The sequence below is a fragment of the Salvelinus namaycush genome, chromosome 30 (assembly GCF_016432855.1).
Source record: "Salvelinus namaycush isolate Seneca chromosome 30, SaNama_1.0, whole genome shotgun sequence".
Taxonomy (NCBI): Eukaryota; Metazoa; Chordata; class Actinopteri; order Salmoniformes; family Salmonidae; genus Salvelinus; species Salvelinus namaycush.
Window position 1 is genome coordinate 26812941 of NC_052336.1, and position 19437 is coordinate 26832377.

The window sequence follows — 19437 nt, forward strand, 5'->3', positions numbered from 1 at the left end:
AACAAATTGTTATTTACAATGACGGCCTAGGAACAGTGGGTTAACTGCCTTGTTCAGGGGCAGAACGACAGATTTTTACCTTGTCAGTTCGAGGATTTTATCTGGCAACCTTTCGGTTACTGGCCCAACGCTCTAACCATTAGGCTACCTGCCACCCCTTCTGTGGACTATCCATTACAAAATCCCTGCAGCTGCAGACATGGCCAGAATTAATAATGAATGTTGTTTCCAATGTGCAGGTTATATAACATAACCAATAGTACAGTTCATCAACCTCAATATCCGTCATGGCCCGAAAAGAGAGAAAGAACGATGGGACATTTTTTATCCATTGCCTGGCAAGGACAACATGAACCTGGAAGAATAATTGCATGAATGAGAACTACGAAATAAACCCACCGATTCATTAATAAGTGAACCGTACTGACTAGATCCGCCTGTCCCATGGGTCTAATACTTCTCTTTTCAATTTAAAATGAAAATGCTTGTTACTGCCTAGTTGTGTGTCAGCAATGGAGCCATTGTTTAGGCCAGAGTCAAATCTGACATAGGACAATGTGATGAGGCTAAACAGTTGTGACATCATTGTGTACTGAATAAATAAAATGACCAAAATTAAGTATCATCTAGCTCCAACCAAGAGGTTTATTTTGACTAATAAGCCACAGTTTCACATGTTCTAGCTCAATACAGACGGGGTGACACTTAAAGCACCTATAAAGAATCAGTTGGCATTAAAAATAATGGCACTCGCAGGAAGTGAGATACAGTATATTTTCCAAGTGAAAGGTAGAAAAGTGGTCTGTGGATGCCAAAGACACAACCCTTAATATATAAACATTTGTGACTTTCAAAAGTCTCCAGCAATACATAAGACTTTAACGGTACATAATACAAATAACAGGGCAGATAGCAAACGCAAATAATAGAAAGATGATGTCAAAACTGTAACTAATATACATATATATACACATATACAATTGTTAAACAATTGTTTATAGACAGATTATTTCACTTATAATTCACTGTATCACAATTCCAGTGGGTCAGAAGTTTACATGCACTAAGTTGACTGTGTCTTTAAACAGCTTGGAAAATTCCATAAAATGATGTCATGGCTTTAGAAGCTTCTGATAGGCTAATTGACATCATTTGAGTCAACTGGAGGTGTACCTGTGGATGTATTTCAAGGCCTATCTTCAAACTTAGTGCATCTTTGCTTGACATCATGGGAAAATCTAAAGAAATCAGCCAAGACCGCTGATTTTTTTTTTTTTTTTAGACCTCCACAATTCTAGTTCATCCTTGGGAGCAATTTCCAAACGCCTGAAGGTACCACGTTCATCTGTACAAACAATAGTATGCAAGTATAAACACCATGGGACCACGCAGCCGTCATACCGCTCAGGAAGGAGACGCGTTTTGTCTCCTAGAGATGAACGTACTTTGGTGCGAAAAGTGCAAATCAATCCCAGAACAACAGCAAAGGACAGTGTGAAGATGCTGGAGGAAACAGGTACAAAAGTATCTATATCCACAGTAAAACAAGTCCTATATCGAGTGGTTAAAAAACGAGTTTTAATGACTCCAACCTAAGTGTATGTAAACTTCCGACTTCAACTGTACATACGCACATGTATGTATATACAGCCCTGGAAAAAATTAAGAGACCACTGCAAAATTAGCAGTTTCTCTGGTTTTACTATTTATATGTGTTTGGGTAAAATGAACATTTTTGTTTTATTCTATAAACTACTGACAACATTTATCCCAAAATTCCAAATAAAATATTGTCATTTAGAGCATTTATTTGCAGGAAATAACACATATGGAATCATGTAGTAGCCAAAAAAGTGTTAAACAAATCAGAATATATTTGAGATTTGAGATTCTTCAAATAGCCACCCTTTGCCTTGATGACAGCTTTACACACTCTCTCAACCAGCTTCATGAGGTAGTCACCTGGAATACATTTCAATTAACAGGTGTGCCTTGTTAAAAGTTCATTTGTGTCATTTCTTTCCTTCTTAATGAGTGTGAGCCAATCAGTTGTGTTGTGACAAGTTAGGGTGGGTATACAGAATATAGACCTATTTGGTAAAAGACCAAGTCCATATTATGAACAGCTCAAATAAGCAAAGAGAAATTACAGTCTATCATTCATTACTTTAAGACATGAAGGTCAGTCAATACGGAAAATTTCAAGAACTTTGAAAGTTTCTTCAAGTGCAGTCGCAAAAACCATCAAGCACTATGATGAAACTGGCTCTCATGAGGACCGCCACAGGAATGGAAGACCCAGAGTTACCTCTACTGCAGAGGATAAGTTCATTAGAGTTACCAGCCTCAGAAATTGCAGCCCAAAAAAATTCTTCACAGAGTTCAAGTAACCGACACATCTCAAAATCAACTGTTCAGGGGAGACTGTGCGAGTCAGACCTTCATGGTCGAATTGCTGCAAAGAAACCACTACTAAAGGACATAAATAGGAAGAAGAGACTTGCTTTGGCCAAGAAACACGAGCAATTGACCAGTGGAAATTTGTCCTTAGGTTTGGAGTCTAAATTCAAGATCTTTGGTTGCAACCGCTGTGTCTTTGTGAGACGCGGTGTGGGTGAACGGATGATCTCTGCATGTGTGGTTCCCACCGTAAAGCATGGAGGAGCAGATGTTATGGTGTGGGGGTGCTTGCTGGTGACACTGTGATTTATTTAGAATTCAAGGCACACTTAACCAGCATGGCTACAACAGCATTCTGCAGCGATACGCCATCCCATCTGGTTTGGGCTTAGTGGGACTATCATTTGTTTTTCAACTGGACAATGACCCAACACACCTCCAGGCTGTGTAAGGGCTATTTCACCAAGGAGAGTGATAAGTGCTGCATCAGATGACCTGGCCTCCACAATCCCCCAACCTCAACCAAATTGAGATGGTTTGGGATGAGTTGGACCGCAGAGTGAAAGAAAAGCAGCCAACAAGTGCTGAGCATATGTGGGAACGCCTTCAAGACCGTTGGAAAAGCATTCCAGGTGAAGCTGGTTGAAAGAATGCCAAGAGTGTGCAAAGCTGTCATCAAGGCAAAGGGGGGCTATTCTCAAATATAAAATATATTTTAATTTGTTTAACACTTTTTTGGTTACTACATGATTCCATGTGTGTTATTTCATAGTTCCTTATGTCTTCACTATTATTCTACAATGTAGAAAATAGTGAAAATAAAGAAAAACCCTTGAATGAGTGGGTGTGTCCAAACTTTATATATATATATATATATATATATATATATATATATATATATATATATATATATATATATATATATGTATATATAATCATAGTTTTTTCATCTTCATGGAATTGATCAGTTCTCTCATCACCACCATAGTCTCGGTGTGCTGTTGCTGCAGAAGGCTTCGCAGCTGATTAAAGCGCTCCTCTGCCCTCCTTTCCCTCTCCTCTTGCAATAGTTTGTCCTCCTCCCTATAACCCTGAAAGGCATCCAATATATCTGCCATCCTCCTTCTCTTCCGCCCACTGGGTCTAACATGGAGGTGGTTTCCTCTATGTGAAGAGGAGAAGGAGGCAGAAGTGGAGGGGGGACTGACAATGTCAATGGGGCTCGCCGGCACCTCCACAATGTGTAACAGATTCTGGCTTATGTCCTCAACCCCTGCATCTGCCTCAGCATCTCCCATGCTGCCATCAGGCTCGGGGGAGTCTTCAAATAGTTGAAGGCTGAGCCGGTGGCCTATGAGGTCCTGGAGCCTATTGAAGTAGGCTGGAAGCTTCCTCTTGGCCATGTCAGCCTTCTCTGGGTTGAGGACGTACTCCTTGTACGCCCTCGACAGGTTCTGCCATTTCTGGAAGCATCGCTCCCCCGCCTGCTCAGGCACATCACTGATGGGGAAGCCTTGCTCCTTCAGCCTGCTAGCTAGGATCTCAAAGATCCTCTTGGTTTGGGTCTTGTTTTCCCTGATCAGTCCCTGGATCTCTGGAGAGCTGTACAGCTCTACTAAAGCCTCCGTTGCCTCAATGTCCTGACTGATCACTTTCCACTCCGACCACACAGGCAGGGACCCACCGTTCTCAGCAGCTAGAGACGTGGATAGGAAGACAGAGAAAAATGAAGAGTTATTACACAAAGACTGTCAATGATTTTGAAAATGGCTGCGTCCTTTTCAGTTATAGGCCAACTGCTAAGATTCAACGTCATAACACGTGTACCTCTGTCATCCCCCAGCCATGACCTCATCCTCCCCTTTTGGAGTTGATTCTCTTCCCTCTCCTCCACCGCATTTGACTGGAGTATCTTGGGAATTGGGAACCGTTCGCTCCTGGACTTCCTGGCTAGCGGTTCAGGCTCAGTGGTGCCTTCATAGACTCCAATCTCTGACTCTGGGCTGGAGGTGGAGGGGATACCGAGGTTGACTGGATGGCCTGATGGGACTACAATAGCATAGAGGGGCAGGCTTGGAGTTGGTGCTACAGCTTTAGGCTTCAGCTTGGTCAACACCCTGGCTGGGGTGTCAGCAGCAGCCAGCTTGGAGCTCAGCCTCTGGCCCATGAGTGCATGGAACTGGTCAAAGAACTCGGGCTGTTTCCTGCGTCCAGCGTCAGTCCTCTTGGACGCCAGCACATAGTCTTTGTACGTGCGCTCCATGTTGCGCCACTTTTGGAAGCATCGCTTGCCAGCCTGCCACGAGTTCTCACTGATCAGGAAGCCCTGTGCCTCCATCCGACTGGCAATGATCTCAAAGATATGCTTGGTTCTGGTTGTCCGGTCGTTCAGTAGGCCCTGGATCTCTGGGGACCCGTAGTGCTCGATGAGGGCCTGGTTGGCCTCCCGGTCCCGGGCTGTAACATTCCAGGGGCTTGACCACACTCGTGAGTCCTTTTCAACTGTTGTGGAGGGAGACAAGATGATCATTCAAAACCCCAAGTTTAACTTGATCAGCCTCTGACAGGTAAGCACCTTAAAACTGCTTATAATATAAACAAACATGTAATCATTCTTACATAATAAAATGACAAAATCCTCTTTATTAACTATATTTGTGCGTAAAACGACATGCTGATATATGAAGTATTAATTTCAAAAAGGTGACTACTGGTTTGATATTGCCATTCATTGTTTGAGCTTCTGCATGTATTTTGCAACATGGCTCCCCCTGGTGGTCAAAATGTCATACTATTGAATTTCTTAGAATAACTATTTAGGAGATCTTAGATCAGTGATATGAGTAGAAAAGTACACACATTGTAGCACTCTGGAAAGCAATAAAAAATAAGTTTGGTAGTTAACTAGAGGGCTGGCAAAGGGATGAGGTAGGAGTGTTACCTGTGGCCAAGTTGCTGTCAATGGTGTCCTGGGACATGCGGTGTAATCGGTCCATGTAGTCATCACTGTACCATACCCGAAGCCTCTCTCCCACTGACAGGTCACGGCACACCCGGAAGTAGATGTGCTCACCATGCTGGAAGGCTGTCAGGTTTCGCTCAATGTCCTCTGAAGAGTTTCGGACATACCTCATCCAGTTGGCTTTGGTTTCGTCGCTGCCATCAATGGATTTGTATGAGTTGTTTTTGTCCACCAACTAGGGATAAAAATCATTGACATAAATACATAGATGCAAGAGCCTTAAAGTTACACATGGTGCATGAAGTTAGGAAGACAATTTCATGAGTCATACCATATACTAGTGAAAAGTGAATTGCAAAACATAGTAAGGTTTGTGGATTCAACTTACCATCCAGGGGAAGAAACCAGAGGACTTGTCCTGTGACACCACTTCACCCTGGTAAGGACCGAATAGTGCCCCCCTAGGAATGTCTTTGTCTACGCAGTACACGTCCACCTCACTGCCTTCCTGAATGACCTCGATGCCACTAGGGGTAGTAAGGGCGGCACGGTTTGGGACACCCACTGGCACAGGGGTGTCAGGCACAAAAACTGGAGGGCCGTGTGTGGGGCATTCGTCAATAAAATTGTCTTTGCACTCTTCACAAACTGTAAGGCATGACAAAGGTACATTTTAAGCAATATAATTTGAAGGTAAAATGTACAATTATTTTTAAAATTACAGCAATGATGCATGGATGAAAAAACAATACCACAGCAACAATAGAAGTTGTAGAGTACATTTCATTAGCAATAAAAATGCAATATTCACATAAAGAAACGATAGGCCTAGTGGCACTGGGAAATGTATCAAAGTATCAGAACAAATGAAACAGTCAAACACAGTTCAGCTGCTCTTAGTCATAGTCTAAGGCTCTAAGTGCGAGTCTGTGTGTAAAGGCACTGGACAGAAATAGCTAATACTCACACCAGAAGTAACATTTTTGGTCTCTTTCACTGGTGAAAAGCAAGTGGTTGACTTTCAATCTCTGGTTGGCTCCCTCTGTCTCAAATGACTCAATGTCTTTTATTTCACTATAAGATTATAGCATATCACAATCAAATCAAATTTTATTTGTCACATGCGCCGAATACAACAGGTAATACAGTACAACAGACCTTACAGTGAAATGCTTAGTTACAAGCCCTTAACCAACATGCAGCTTTAATACATTTTTTAAAATTTGTTTATACTTAACACTTCTTTTTCATAAAGAGCAGCAGTAAAATAACAGTAGTGAGGCTATATACAGAGTACCAGTACAGAGTCAATGTGCGGGGGCACAGGTTAGTTGAGGTAATATGTATGTAGGTAGAAGTAAAGTGACTATGCAATCTCTGGATGAGCGTCAAATGTTTTATTTTTATAACTGCACCTGATTAGCATCCATTTATTCAACTAACCTGCAAAGATGGGCTATCAAGGCAGCAGATATTAAAACAGACTAGGCTATATGAAAACCAGTGGAGGCTGCTGAAGGGATGACGACTCATAATAATGGCTGGAATGCAATGGTTATCATGTGTTCGATTCCTTTCACTCCATTTCAGCCATTATACTCTATTTCAGGCACATTTTATGAGCCGTCCTTCCCTCAGCAGCCTCCACTGATCAAAACAGCAGATCATTGATTAGTAGAGGATAGAACACATAGCTAATACTAGGCTATCCAGCAAATCCAACCCGCTTGCTTACAACTGCACTAGGGTCAGACAATCTTTCTGTGTAGATTAATACACATCAGAGTTGGTGCGAGATATGGCTCACAAAACATACCTCAATCCAGGAATGAGGAATGTGTTGTACTCCGAATTGTCCCATTATCCCAACTGTTACACAGAGACGATTGAACAACTGCTATTTGATTTTCTCTGTATAACAGTTGGGATAATGGGACAATTCGGAAGTTCAATGCATTTCTCATCCCTGGATTGAGGTACGTTTTGCGCGCCATATCTCGCGCCGGCTCTCCGCTGTTATTTTAGCAGTAGTTCAATGTCTCAGTGTAACAGTTGGGATAATGGGACAATTCGGAGTACAACACATTTCTCATCCCTGGATTGAGGTACATTTTCGGAGCCATATCTCGCGCCAGCTACGCGGTGTCTTAATTTACACAGGAAGCCTGTCCGACCCTAGCCTGTCTGCAGCTGTAAGCAATCTGCTGTCAATCTGCTGGCTACTAGGCCAAATTGATTCATATTACTACTTGGTGCATAGTTCTGCTTCTGTTGAATGGTCCTGGATGGCAAGTGACTCTGCCATTGTGCATAGGTCCCCAGACTCCCCACCTCAGCATACCATGTCAAGTCTGTTGGTAGAAAAAGCATAATATAATGGCAGTTCATGAATACAGGTGGATCAGGTAATACAATTAGTCCTAGTATTTAAAATAAACTCGACATTCAATTTCAGTCTGGCAATGGCAAAACCATAAATGGGACCACGGCACTTGCTGTATGAGAACGTACATGAGTTCCTATTGCCGCTGACAAATATATGTTGTAAATTAGCTAGTTGGAAAAAAACAAAAACAGCAAGGTACGATAGCTAAAGATACATGACTATATCATGTAGTCATCTGGCTTTTTAACGATTCGAATTAAAATAAATCTAGCATTTACGATGTGGGTCAAATGACATGTTTCCTGTCGGAATGTTTCGATAGAAAGGAACTTGAGGACTTCCGGATTCTGTCCTCGGCTGGAGAACGATGATTTTCCCGGAGTTTTCAAATGGAAAAAACGAATGATACAAATTGGCCAAGACCCTGTGGAAATCCTGAGTTAGTTGAAATATTTTCATGTTATTGCCGCGAATCGAACGTCTACTTGAAATATGTTTGATATCCTAATCGTAGTATCATGTTCACACTGTCGTCGACTGGTTAGCCAGACAACAACAATGTAGCATGCATGGTAGCAAAAACAGTAGCTTGAATTTGTTAGTTAGCATCATCACTGCCACCAAGAACAAATAAAAAAGCGTTAACGTTCGTTATTAACTAGCTATCAAACTAAATAACTACTGTTTCTAGAGTTCTGATATATACTCAAGCCTGTTCGAGCTAACGTTAGCTACTGAAATCATAGCTTGCTAGCTCGCCAGTTAATAGTTGGCTTGTGCTTCTTCATAATAATTGTCTGCCTGTGTCACAATTCATTGACAAACTTACTCACGGTCCCATGTCGACGTGTACTGTTTCCAGTTAAGCAGGCCAACTTTTGTTAGTGAGCAAATTCTGTTAACGTTGGCTAATGGTTTTGACAGGGGCTTACATTAGCGCTGAAATGTGTTGCCTTGTCCGCGCATGCGCAGGCATACATATGTTGTCACGACAAAGCTTGCCACCCGCCAGGTCACGTATGCATGTCACACACAATTATTGATAAACGATGGCCATAAATCTCAGTTAGCTATATTCCTATGGTATATACATTGTATATATGGCTGCTGTTTCTTATACAGTACTGTATCACATTATACAAGTACTGTATCAATGACAGCTTGAAACACAAATCAAGAGATAGGTTTCAACTTCCAATGTAGCTAGTCATTGTAAATGACATCCAAAACGTGTATTTTTGTTTGTCATTGTAAGCTAATCATTGTAAACAACGTTCAAAACATTTGCATTTTTAAGAGTCTACATTTTGTGGCTACAGAGAGTAGGATGGACTCTCTGGGTATGAGGGGCCCATCCCTAAACCAGGACTTCCTACACAGTGTGCTGAATGCTGTTCCCCGTGGACTGACAGTGGGCCCCTCTCTAGCAAATGATGGCCAGTTGGGGCTCTGGTGTGTAGGACATGCTCTGCAGAAAGGGATGCTTCTGGGTGTGGAAAACCAAAGCAACACCTTTGACCAAAGTGAAGACTTTACAGAGGTATGTATCAGAGTGGTTGTGATGGCGGAGGCACACACTTGCTCAAGTTTCTATAACATTGCAAATGTATTGAATGTAACACATTTGTTGTCGTCAGAGCTTGATGGAAGAAGCGTATCAGACGATAATCAAGGGGCATCTTTGGGACAGGTGCTATTGGATTAGGTAGGTGTCTCTAGGTAAAGAAGAATAACCCAATGGTTTTTTTGTTTGTAGCACTCAGCTGTATCAAACACATTAACATTACTGTCACATTGAATTTGGTCATTGGGAGAGAGAAACCCTCTTTGTTTTATGCAGATTTGCCTGTAATGCAAGAAGAAAGGATGAACAGAATGTTACTGTTCATGAGGTGGATGGAAGTCTCTGTCTAAGGGCCTGCAAAGACATCAACCCAGGGACAGAACTTCTGCTTTGGAGTTTCCTAGCTGGTCCTCTGGAACACGATGGAAGCCAAGGAGGGTCACTAACAACACCTGGCAAACCTCGCAAACAAGTTACACCTCGCAAGTCCAGGGAGGAGAGATCCCCAGGTGTAAACTCCACGGAGCAAGAGCTCAAGCTTACAGGTAGCCTGACACCCACATTCTTAATACACACTAATACATTTTTTTACTAATAAGGATGATGTTATGAAATGATGACATTTTATATTTGGATAGTGGTTTCTGAAATGTTACGTGGAAGATATTTGTATGTCTTACAGAGCCTGAGGAGCACACTGAAGATTCAGACATGTCAACTTCTCCACTGGGGTCTACAGAGTCTATGATGGTGGAGGAGGAGAAAAGCCAGGCTGGAATCAAAAGGACCAAACCTCTTATCTACAAAATGAAAAAGAGATGTGTGAGAGACTCTCATTCCAGGGGTGAGAAAACAATGGAACAGAATGGAGAAGTTGACTCAGGCAAAATAATAAAAACAGAACGTTTCATTCCAGAAATAACCAATGTGCCATGCTCTAATGAGGACAAACTTGTGAGTCCTGCAGACGAGCCTCCAAAGAGCAGTGAAGAACCAGGTAATGTGGTAAGAAAACCCCAGGAGGAACAGGGGCCACAGGTTGTCAGGGCCAGTTGCAGACTGGCTGCTAAACCCAGGAAGGTACATTCATTAGTCGGCTGCATCCACAAGCGTCTTCAAGGGCACAAAAATAGGTATCTGGATCGTCAAGTGACATTGGAGGTTACGTCCAGAGTTGGTGATGAAAATGGTCAAGCTTGCCAAGAAACAGACATAAAAGGTAGAGAAAATATAGGCTCAGATGAAATCTCAAAGGATAGTGACAAAGGGGGGAAGAAAGACCCGGAGGAGCTTATGACAGCTCCAGACCTCTTTAACATCAGGGAAAGGAGGTATACATGTGACGAGTGTGACAAGAGTTTCTTCCAGCTCTGTCACCTGAAGAAGCACAAATTCACTCACTCGGACCTGAAGCCTTACTTATGCACAGAGTGTGGTAAGAATTACAGCTCCCAAGAGAACTTCAGGGCCCACCTTCTAATGCATAAGGGAGAGAGGCCATTCAAGTGCCAGCAGTGTGACAAGAGCTATGGCCTGAAACGGGATCTGAAGGAGCATGAAGTTCTTCATACAGGAGAGAGGCCTTTTGTCTGCGATATCTGTGGGAAGGCTTTTGCCCGCCGGCCTTCATTACGTATTCATAGAGAGGCCCACCGCGCCAAGGAAGAGAATTACCATGCTCCTAAGCTCAGGTGCCCTGTATGCGATAAAGAACTGGCCAATTCGGGCTCCCTTAGGAATCACATGCGCTTGCACACAGGAGAACGGCCTTATGCCTGTCCCCACTGCAGTAAGACATTCCGACAGCGGGGAAACCTTTTGGGGCATCTACGCATCCACACAGGGGAGAAGCCTTACAAGTGTAACCATTGCAATCAGTACTTCTCGCAGGTGCCTGAACTCCGCAGACACCTCATATCACACACAGGGGAAGTCTACCTCTGCCCTATATGTGGCAAAGCCTTGCGGGACCCCCACACCTTGCGGGCCCACGAACGTTTACACACAGGGGAGAGACCTCACAAGTGTGAGGTGTGTGGGAAGGCCTACACCATGGCCACCAAGCTACGCCGTCACATGAAGTCACACCTTGAGGAGAAGCCCTACAAATGTCAGGCATGTGGTGCTGGCTACACGCTAATGCAGAGCTTGGTTCGCCACCAGCTCTCCCATAAAAAGAGAGAAGATCGGACATCTGGGGAGCTAGCTGACGCTCTGGCAGCTCTGGAGTCTAGCCACTCTGCCCCTGCTAGAGGCAGACCTAGAAAGACCCCTCGCAAGACAGAGGTCAAGCCATGGGTTGATGTGACTGAAGAGAACATGGAGAGTCAGACAGTTGTGTATGTTCAGGCCATCGAAGACTTAGCCATGCCTAACTCAGGGGAGGTTATTGTCAGCACCTATGACTCGTATCATGATAATGCCATATCTTCAGTGGTAATAGAGGAAGGTTTGGAACAGGATGTGGGCCAGATCCAGCTAAATGAGAATGTCATTGAGATAGTTGTTTCAGATTCTAGTGATAAGTGCATTGTGGTAAGGGAGCACAAAACACACAGCAACCTGGTGATTCTACAGGGAGAGGATGGACTGAGCTCTGTGGCAGAGACAATAGAGATAGAAACAGGAGTTTAAAACTGCAAGTCACACCATTTTGCTTTCTGTTGCTGTTTTTAATTTGTTTAAATCTTCAAATAAAACCAAGAATGTGAAGAAAAAATGTTGTTTTGCCTGCTAGATGTACTTTACCTAAAATAAGACAATAAGCAGTATTTATTTGGAAAATACATTTGTCATGAATATAAAATATGTTATGTTATCACCATCAGGATACTACGAGTTAAAGATATCAGCAAATATTGACTCACATCTGTGGTGGATCTTGTCTAGCCACTATCTACAGCAAATGTTATTTTCAAGGACTGTGCTAAAACTACCTGCCCCTGTATTTTAGGAAATATCTTAATGGTTACAAAGAGAAATCCTCATGAATATTTTTTAAATTTATCTGACTAAAATATATTTGATGTCTAGAGAATGTTTGAAGGCTTTTTAAATAGCTTTACTGTATTTTAATACACTGTTTAAATATGGGCCATCAACAAGAGGATCATTATTGTTGAAGACTCCAATTAAAATGGAGAAATGAAGTACCTCTGTGGTGGCTTTACAACAGTTGTATGTGTTTTTGAACACGACTTTGACCATTCACTCTTTATCCAATGCGTCATTCAATATTTGGGTGCAAATATTTAGATGGTTGGGACAGTCCGAGACTGAATCAGCAAATATTCTGGTTTGGAGCAACTTTAGTGTGTGTTTGCTATGCTTGTCTATGCAGCACACACTATCATAGTCTAAATTAGTAAATGGCAGTATTTAAAAGGTTGATTTATTGTGTGTGTTTTTGACATTGCCTTTGTCTTTATCATTTTATATTCCACTTATAATTACTTAATAGCAAACATTTTTATATAAAGTAATCCATGAGTAGGCCCTGACAGAAAATAAACAATGGAGAAAGCTATTCTTGACATAGTGTGGAAAGCTTATCCATGGTCATATGTAGTAGTTTAAACTTTAATGGAAATACTGAGTTCAATTTTATGTTGTTGACATGACCCAGATGGGAGGTGCAGCCCCGACTCAGTCTTAGTACAGTGGTTCAATATTAACCAGGTGGTTCAATGTAACAGAAAGAGGGGGGTTTCAATGAGTACTGGATTTTGAGGGGGTGAGAAGGTTTGGTGATGTCCTAGGTTTTACAAGGAGTTCTGTCTTAACCATCCGCAACAATGGGTCGAATACCTGCAACTCTCATTTTCATTCTACTATTTTCTTCTACTCTTCAGATCACCCTTTGTGAAAATGGTAAGATATCAGTTTTTATTTACCAGCCCTGAAAGCTCAAAAGCAAGCAAGTTTCAAAATATCGATATTCTGAAAATGTATACCCCTTAAACTGTTACTCCTTGATGTGAATAAGGCTATTTGTCAGTTATAATATCACTAAAGAATAGGTTGAGTTATCAAATATTTGTTTCTAGTATTTCTTAACAGCAAGGAGGCCTCACAGGTTTTTATCCGTGCTAAACGGGCAAATTCCTTCCTCGAGGAGTTGAAACCTGGGAACTTGGAACGGGAGTGCATCGAGGAGATCTGTGACCATGAAGAAGCCCGTGAAGTCTTTGAAAAGCCTGACAAGACGGTGAGGATGTCTGGCTTGTTAGATTGAAGTATCATGCAAAGCACATTCATATTCACCTTGGTATACTGGTAACTAAATCATGAGCTTTCTGTTTACCTGGGTAACACTATATTTGCATAATAAAGTATGATTATAGTATTTCTCCCCAAATAACTGTCTAAACCGATCTTTCTTAATTTAGAAGGCCTTTTGGGGCAGCTATTTGGGTAAGTATTTGTTTTTATTCGTTATTACTTGTGTTTTCTATCAAAAACCTTATCTATGGAATATGCAATCATCAGTCAGAACACCCAATGTAAATAGATTGTATTGAACCAGAACAAAGTGCAACAGATGTGAGTCGACTTGTTTGAGGAACAGGCTTTAGCCCTAGTGTCGGTGACCCCACACGTTTTGCTCTTCCCACACATGCTATGCTCTTTATACTTAAAAAACAAACATTAATATCGGCTTTGGCAATTATAAGCAAGTAGAGTCAAGTATTTCCGCATGTTTTCTAATTCTTGCTTGTCTTCTTCACAGCTTGCAAAGGCACTTCACTGCTGAGAGACAAGGACAATATAAAAACATTGAGAGGGTGTATTGATGCCAGTGGTAATAATTATGGCCTGATTACACTGCACATTTCAAATACAGTGGCTTGCGAAAGTATTCACCCCCTTTGGTATTTTTCCTATTTTGTTGCCTTACAATCTGGAATTAAAATAGATTTTTGGGTGGTTTGTATCATTTGATTTACACAACATGCCTAACACTTTGAAGATACAAAATATTTTTTTGTGAAACTAACAAGAAATAAGACATAACTATTCACCCCCCCCCCCCAAAGTCAATACTTTGTAGAGCCACCTTTTGCAGCAATTACAGCTGCAAGTCTCTTGGAGTGTCTCTATAAGCTTGGCACATCTAGCCATTGGGATTTTTTTCCCATTCTTCAAGGCAAAACTGCTGCAGCTCCTTCAAGTTGGATGGGTTCCGCTGGTGTACAGCAATCTTTAAGTCATACCACAGATTCTCAATTGGATTGAGGTCTGGGCTTTGACTAGGCCATTCCAAGACATTTAAATGTTTCCCCTTAAACCACTCGAGTGTTGCTTTAGCAAAATGCTTAGGGTCATTGTCCTGCTGGAAGGTGAACCTCCGTCCCAGTCTCAAATCTCTGGAAGACTGAAACAGGTTCCCCTCAAGAATTACCCTGTATTTAGTGCCATCATAAAATTCTGACCAATTTACCAGTCCCTCCTGATGAAAAACATCCCCACATGGTGTTTTTGTGGTGTTCTCGGGGTGATGAGAGGTGGTGGGTTTGCGCCAGACATAGCGTTTTCCTTGATGGCCAAAAAGCTCAATTTTAGTCTCATCTGACCAGAGTACCTTCTTCCATATGTTTGGGGAGTCTCCCTCATGCCTTTTGGTGAACACCAAATGTGTTTGCTTATTTTATTCTTTAAGCAATGGCATTTTTCTGGACACTCTTCCGTAAAGCCCAGCTCTGTGGCGTGTACGGCTTAAAGTGGTCCTATGGACAGATACTCCAATCTCCACTGTGGAGCTTTGCAGCTCCTTCATGGTTATCTTTGGTCTCTTTGTTGCCTCTCTGATAAATGCCGTCCTTGTCTGGTCTGTGAGTTTTGGTGGATGGCCCTCTCTTGGCAGGTTTGTTGTGGTGCCATATTCTTTCAATTTTTTAATAATGGATTTAATGGTGCTCCGTGGGATGTTCAAAGTTTCTGATATTTTTTTATAACCCAACCCTGATCTGTACTTCTCCACAACTTTGTCCTTGACCTGTTTGGCATGCTCCTTGGTCTTCATGATGCTGTTTGCTTAGCGGTGTTGCAGACTGGAGCCTTTCAGAACAGGTGTATATATACTGAGATCATGTGACACTTAGATTGCACACAGATGGACTTCTTTTAACTAATTATGTGACTTCTGAAGGTAATTGATTACACCAGATCTTATTTAGGGGCGTCATAGCAAAGGGGGGGAATACATATGCATGCACCCCTTTTCTGCTTCAGATTTTTTTTTAAACAAGTAATTTTTTTCATTTCACTTCACCAATTTGGACTATTTTGTGTATGTCCATTACATGAAATTCAAATAAAAATATATTTATATTACAGATTGTAATGCAACAAAATAGGTAAAACGCCAAGGGGGATGAATAATTTTGCAAGGCACTGTACGTCAATGATTTATTGACTAAATGTTAATGTTTGTGTTGAAATCAGCTAAAAAGTGTGAGGAATCTACCAGGAAAATGTTATAATGTAAAGATACATTTTTTGAGCAGGACATCCTGTTTCTCAAATATTATGTGGGCCTGCGTCTTACAGGAGAGTGCTCAGTGGGCAATGGTGTGAACTACAACGGTACCATCTTCACTACTTCCTCAGGAAAAACATGCCAGTACTGGTCCAGTAACTTCCCACACAGAATTACGTATGTAATATTGACCCCATAACTTGAGGAATGTAATTTCAAAGTTGTCCCATTCGTGATGTGTTGTTGCTGAGGGGTAATATCTCTTCTTAGGGAGTTCAATAGTTTCCTGGATGAGACCCTATATGAGAACTATTGCAGGAACCCAGACAAAACTCCTGAAGGACCTTGGTGCTTCACCAGGGATCCCACAGTCAGGAGAGAGCAATGCATCGTCCCAAAATGTGGTATGATTTCACTACTTGCATAATAACCAACATTTGGTTGCATGTTGTTGCTGAGCTGGGTGTACTTTTACACTGACAATCGGTGGTTTATATGCCTCCTTGTTCAACAACAAAGTGCAGAGCATGTTGCTTGTTGCAATATGTCTTAGTGGTACTCTATTGTGATTGTTCCCTTACAGGTGAGCCTTGGGTACCCCCAAAAGTATCTGCTACAGTAGATGGGAAAGCCAAGTACACCAAGAAGGACTGCCTGGCCAACAATGGCTTGGATTATACAGGTGATCTCTCAGTTACCATGAATGGCAAAAAGTGTCTGCCTTGGGCCTCCCCAAAGGCATTGGCACTCAGCAAAGGAAAGAATTTCATCCCAGAGGTCAAACTTGTGACGAACCACTGTAGAAACCCTGACGGAGATATGGAGGGACCCTGGTGCTATGTGGACCAGCATGGAAATACCACTGTGGACTACTGTGACCTTGAGATGTGTGGTGAGCTGTTTCAACACTTTTTCTAGTTTTAAATGATTCACTTAAAATATTAGGACACTGAAGAAAAAAAAGATATCTGACAGGTATCATAAATGCTCAGTGCTGGACTGTTGTTCTCTTTCAGATGACCCAATAGATAACTATGAGGAGGCGGCCGGTGGAAGGGAAAGGACAACACTCTCTGGGCCCAGACAATCCTTCTTCAGCCCTCGGAGCTTTGGCAGTGGAGAGATGGGTAAGTAGTATAATTTTGGTTAGGATTTTTTTTTTACATAAAGTGTAAGGTACGGCTTTGACTTTGAATTGTTTTCAGTGTGCGGAGAGCGACCCATGTTTGAGAAGATAAGTAAGAAGGACGGTAGAGAGCAAGAACTGATTGACTCCTACCAAGGAGGCCGTATTGTTAAAGGGATTGACGCAGAAGTGGCCAGTGCACCATGGTAATGAAATTAATAGATATTCAAAACACCACATGTATTCTATTGCATTACGTAGGACTACTACTTAGGATCATTGTCGTCATGTTTGACCATATACACGGTGGGAGCGGGAAAGGAAGTTATCTGTGTTGTCTGTCATTTAGAGGATGTGTTTTGGGGTTGTCGACGCATTGCCCAATTTAAAAGAATGTAGTGGCTACAGATGTGACTTTTCTGCACCTTGCTTCCAGACAGCCAAGGGCCCCCGAAGCTTTTGCACATGCGAGATTCTCTACTTTGCACACGGTCTCTGTTCTACTCATAGACAACAGGGCTACTCTGGCGAATGGTGCCCGTTTTAATAAAGTTAGATCAAAGCTGAATCAATGTCTACAAGATCACATAATGATAGTAGCCTATTCTACATAGCATAACCAAATATAATAGCACAGTAACGTTACTCTAAGACAAAAAACACCACCTCATTTCTTATGATATTTTAGGATGATTGAGATCAAATTGTCTTTTTTTTCCTCATGTGGCCAAAACTCAAAAGCACGCCACTAGGCAAAATATGTACTTTGATTGAAACAAAACACAGGTAGGCTGTACTACAGTTTGTTAACACCATCTGCTCTAAAATACACTCACTGTACATTCATTCAAAACAACACTGTAGGCTTCTTTGAAACGGTAGCCTACAACTCAAGAATATCTAAATGCTTATCCCCATGAAACTGATTGAGATCAAATGGTTGGTATGTAGATGAAGCTTGGACGTTTCACCAGTAAAACCTGAATAATTATAATTTCACGATTGACAGTGAGAAATGCACAAGGCCGGAAAAGTCAGATCCGCAGCCTCGGCCTAAAAAGAAAGGCACAGATGTAATTTGGCAGAAGAAAATGATGATACCTGTTATTCATGGATGCTTTGATGTTAGGCAGGTGATGTTGTACAAGAAAAGCCCCCAGGAGCTGCTGTGTGGGGCCAGTCTAATCAGTGACGAGTGGATCCTCACTGCAGCCCACTGCATCCTCTACCCACCATGGAACAAGAACTTCACCATCAATGACATCCTGGTCCGCCTTGGCAAACATAACAGAGCTAAGTGAGTGGTTATCTCCTATTTTCCCATATTATCTTTATTAAACAAACGATACACATGGACTTTTGCACAGTTCAACAGTGAACTATGACATGCCATAAGACTTGACAAAACAATAATATAGCCATACCAAAACATTCTTGGCTCATACCGTATTTCATCCTAATCCCAGGTTTGAGAAGGGCACAGAGAAGATTGTGGCCATTGATGAGATAATTGTCCACCCCAAGTACAACTGGAAGGAGAACCTGAACCGGGACATTGCTCTGCTGCACATGAGGAGGCCCATTACTTTCACCGATGAGATTCATCCTGTCTGTCTACCAACCAAGCAGGTTGCTAAGACGTAAGAGAGTTTAACGTAGCTAGCAGTAATTATTAAATAGGAATTATTAACATTTCTGAGCTTTTTCCCATACTAGCAATGGTAGCATCCTTTTTTAAAATTTCTCCTTCAAGACTGATGTTTGCTGGTTATAAAGGCCGTGTGACAGGCTGGGGGAACCTATATGAGACATGGAGTTCCTCCCCCAAGTCTCTACCCACAGTTCTCCAGCAGATCCATCTACCCATCGTTGAACAGGATATCTGCAGAGACTCTACCTCTATCCGCATCACTGACAACATGTTCTGTGCTGGTGAGTAGCAGTTCTCAGCTCTCATCTCAGTGTGGTAATTGCTGTATACTGCAGCTCAAGTCCATCCAATATGTTAACCAAAAGTGAATTGGTGCATTGTGACTTGATAAAAAATGTGGTGAATCACAGGTGTTACCATTAGTATGATGCTTCCTTACAATTCCATTGTACGTTTCAGGCTTCAAACCAGAGGAACAGAAAACTGGTGACGCTTGTGAAGGGGACAGCGGTGGTCCCTTTGTCATGAAGGTATACAACTAGAGAAAAACAAACTTCACTCATTAGATGTCTTGCATATCCCCCGCTTTACTTGATATACTCATGAGAATGACTTATATCCTCATTCACAGAACCCAGATGACAACCGTTGGTACCAGATCGGCATTGTGTCCTGGGGAGAAGGATGTGACAGGGATGGGAAATATGGATTCTACACCCATCTTTTCCGTATGAGAAGGTGGATGAAGAAAGTTATTGACAAAACAGGCGGCGATGACGACGATTGATTGTTATTTCTTCTCATTTTCTCTACATGCAAAGGAAACTGATGTAATATTGGAAATAAACATGCGTTCCTGATCATTATCTG

General features: G+C 42.0%; 3 protein-coding genes across 7 annotated transcripts; 2 read left to right on the top strand and 1 right to left on the bottom strand.

The window, feature by feature from the left end:
- Positions 1-3280: 3280 nt before the first annotated feature.
- On the bottom strand, positions 3281-8712 carry LOC120025259. Of its 2 annotated transcripts, none has more exons than XM_038969750.1 (7): positions 8582-8712; positions 7612-7713; positions 6330-6436; positions 5751-6010; positions 5342-5597; positions 4228-4902; positions 3281-4096 (listed from the first exon to the last, which is right to left on the bottom strand). In XM_038969750.1, the coding sequence occupies exons 2-7, from the start codon at positions 7665-7667 to the stop codon at positions 3336-3338; spliced, it is 2115 nt and encodes a 704-aa protein (XP_038825678.1). In that variant the 5' UTR covers positions 7668-7713; positions 8582-8712; the 3' UTR covers positions 3281-3335. The 2 variants fall into 2 exon arrangements, with proteins under 2 accessions (XP_038825678.1, XP_038825677.1); XM_038969749.1 differs by having other exon boundaries at positions 8578-8712.
- On the top strand, positions 8079-12895 carry LOC120025258 (zinc finger protein 408-like). Of its 3 annotated transcripts, none has more exons than XM_038969746.1 (5): positions 8079-8187; positions 9068-9288; positions 9386-9453; positions 9589-9857; positions 9995-12895. In XM_038969746.1, the coding sequence occupies exons 1-5, from the start codon at positions 8151-8153 to the stop codon at positions 11944-11946; spliced, it is 2547 nt and encodes an 848-aa protein (XP_038825674.1). In that variant the 5' UTR covers positions 8079-8150; the 3' UTR covers positions 11947-12895. The 3 variants fall into 3 exon arrangements, with proteins under 3 accessions (XP_038825674.1, XP_038825676.1, XP_038825675.1); XM_038969748.1 differs by having other exon boundaries at positions 8100-8187; positions 9129-9288; XM_038969747.1 differs by having other exon boundaries at positions 8103-8187; positions 9046-9288.
- A 123-nt stretch (positions 12896-13018) lies between these two features.
- LOC120025261 (prothrombin-like) lies at positions 13019-19433 on the top strand. 2 transcript variants are annotated; one of them, XM_038969751.1, is made up of 14 exons: positions 13019-13182; positions 13359-13519; positions 13701-13725; positions 14042-14113; positions 15862-15967; positions 16061-16194; positions 16374-16682; positions 16807-16917; positions 16996-17122; positions 18046-18213; positions 18383-18556; positions 18670-18848; positions 19027-19097; positions 19199-19433. In XM_038969751.1, exons 1-14 carry the CDS (start codon positions 13107-13109, stop codon positions 19352-19354), a joined length of 1869 nt encoding a protein of 622 aa, XP_038825679.1. In that variant the 5' UTR covers positions 13019-13106; the 3' UTR covers positions 19355-19433. The 2 variants fall into 2 exon arrangements, with proteins under 2 accessions (XP_038825679.1, XP_038825680.1); XM_038969752.1 differs by having other exon boundaries at positions 16109-16194.
- Positions 19434-19437: the final 4 nt, after the last annotated feature.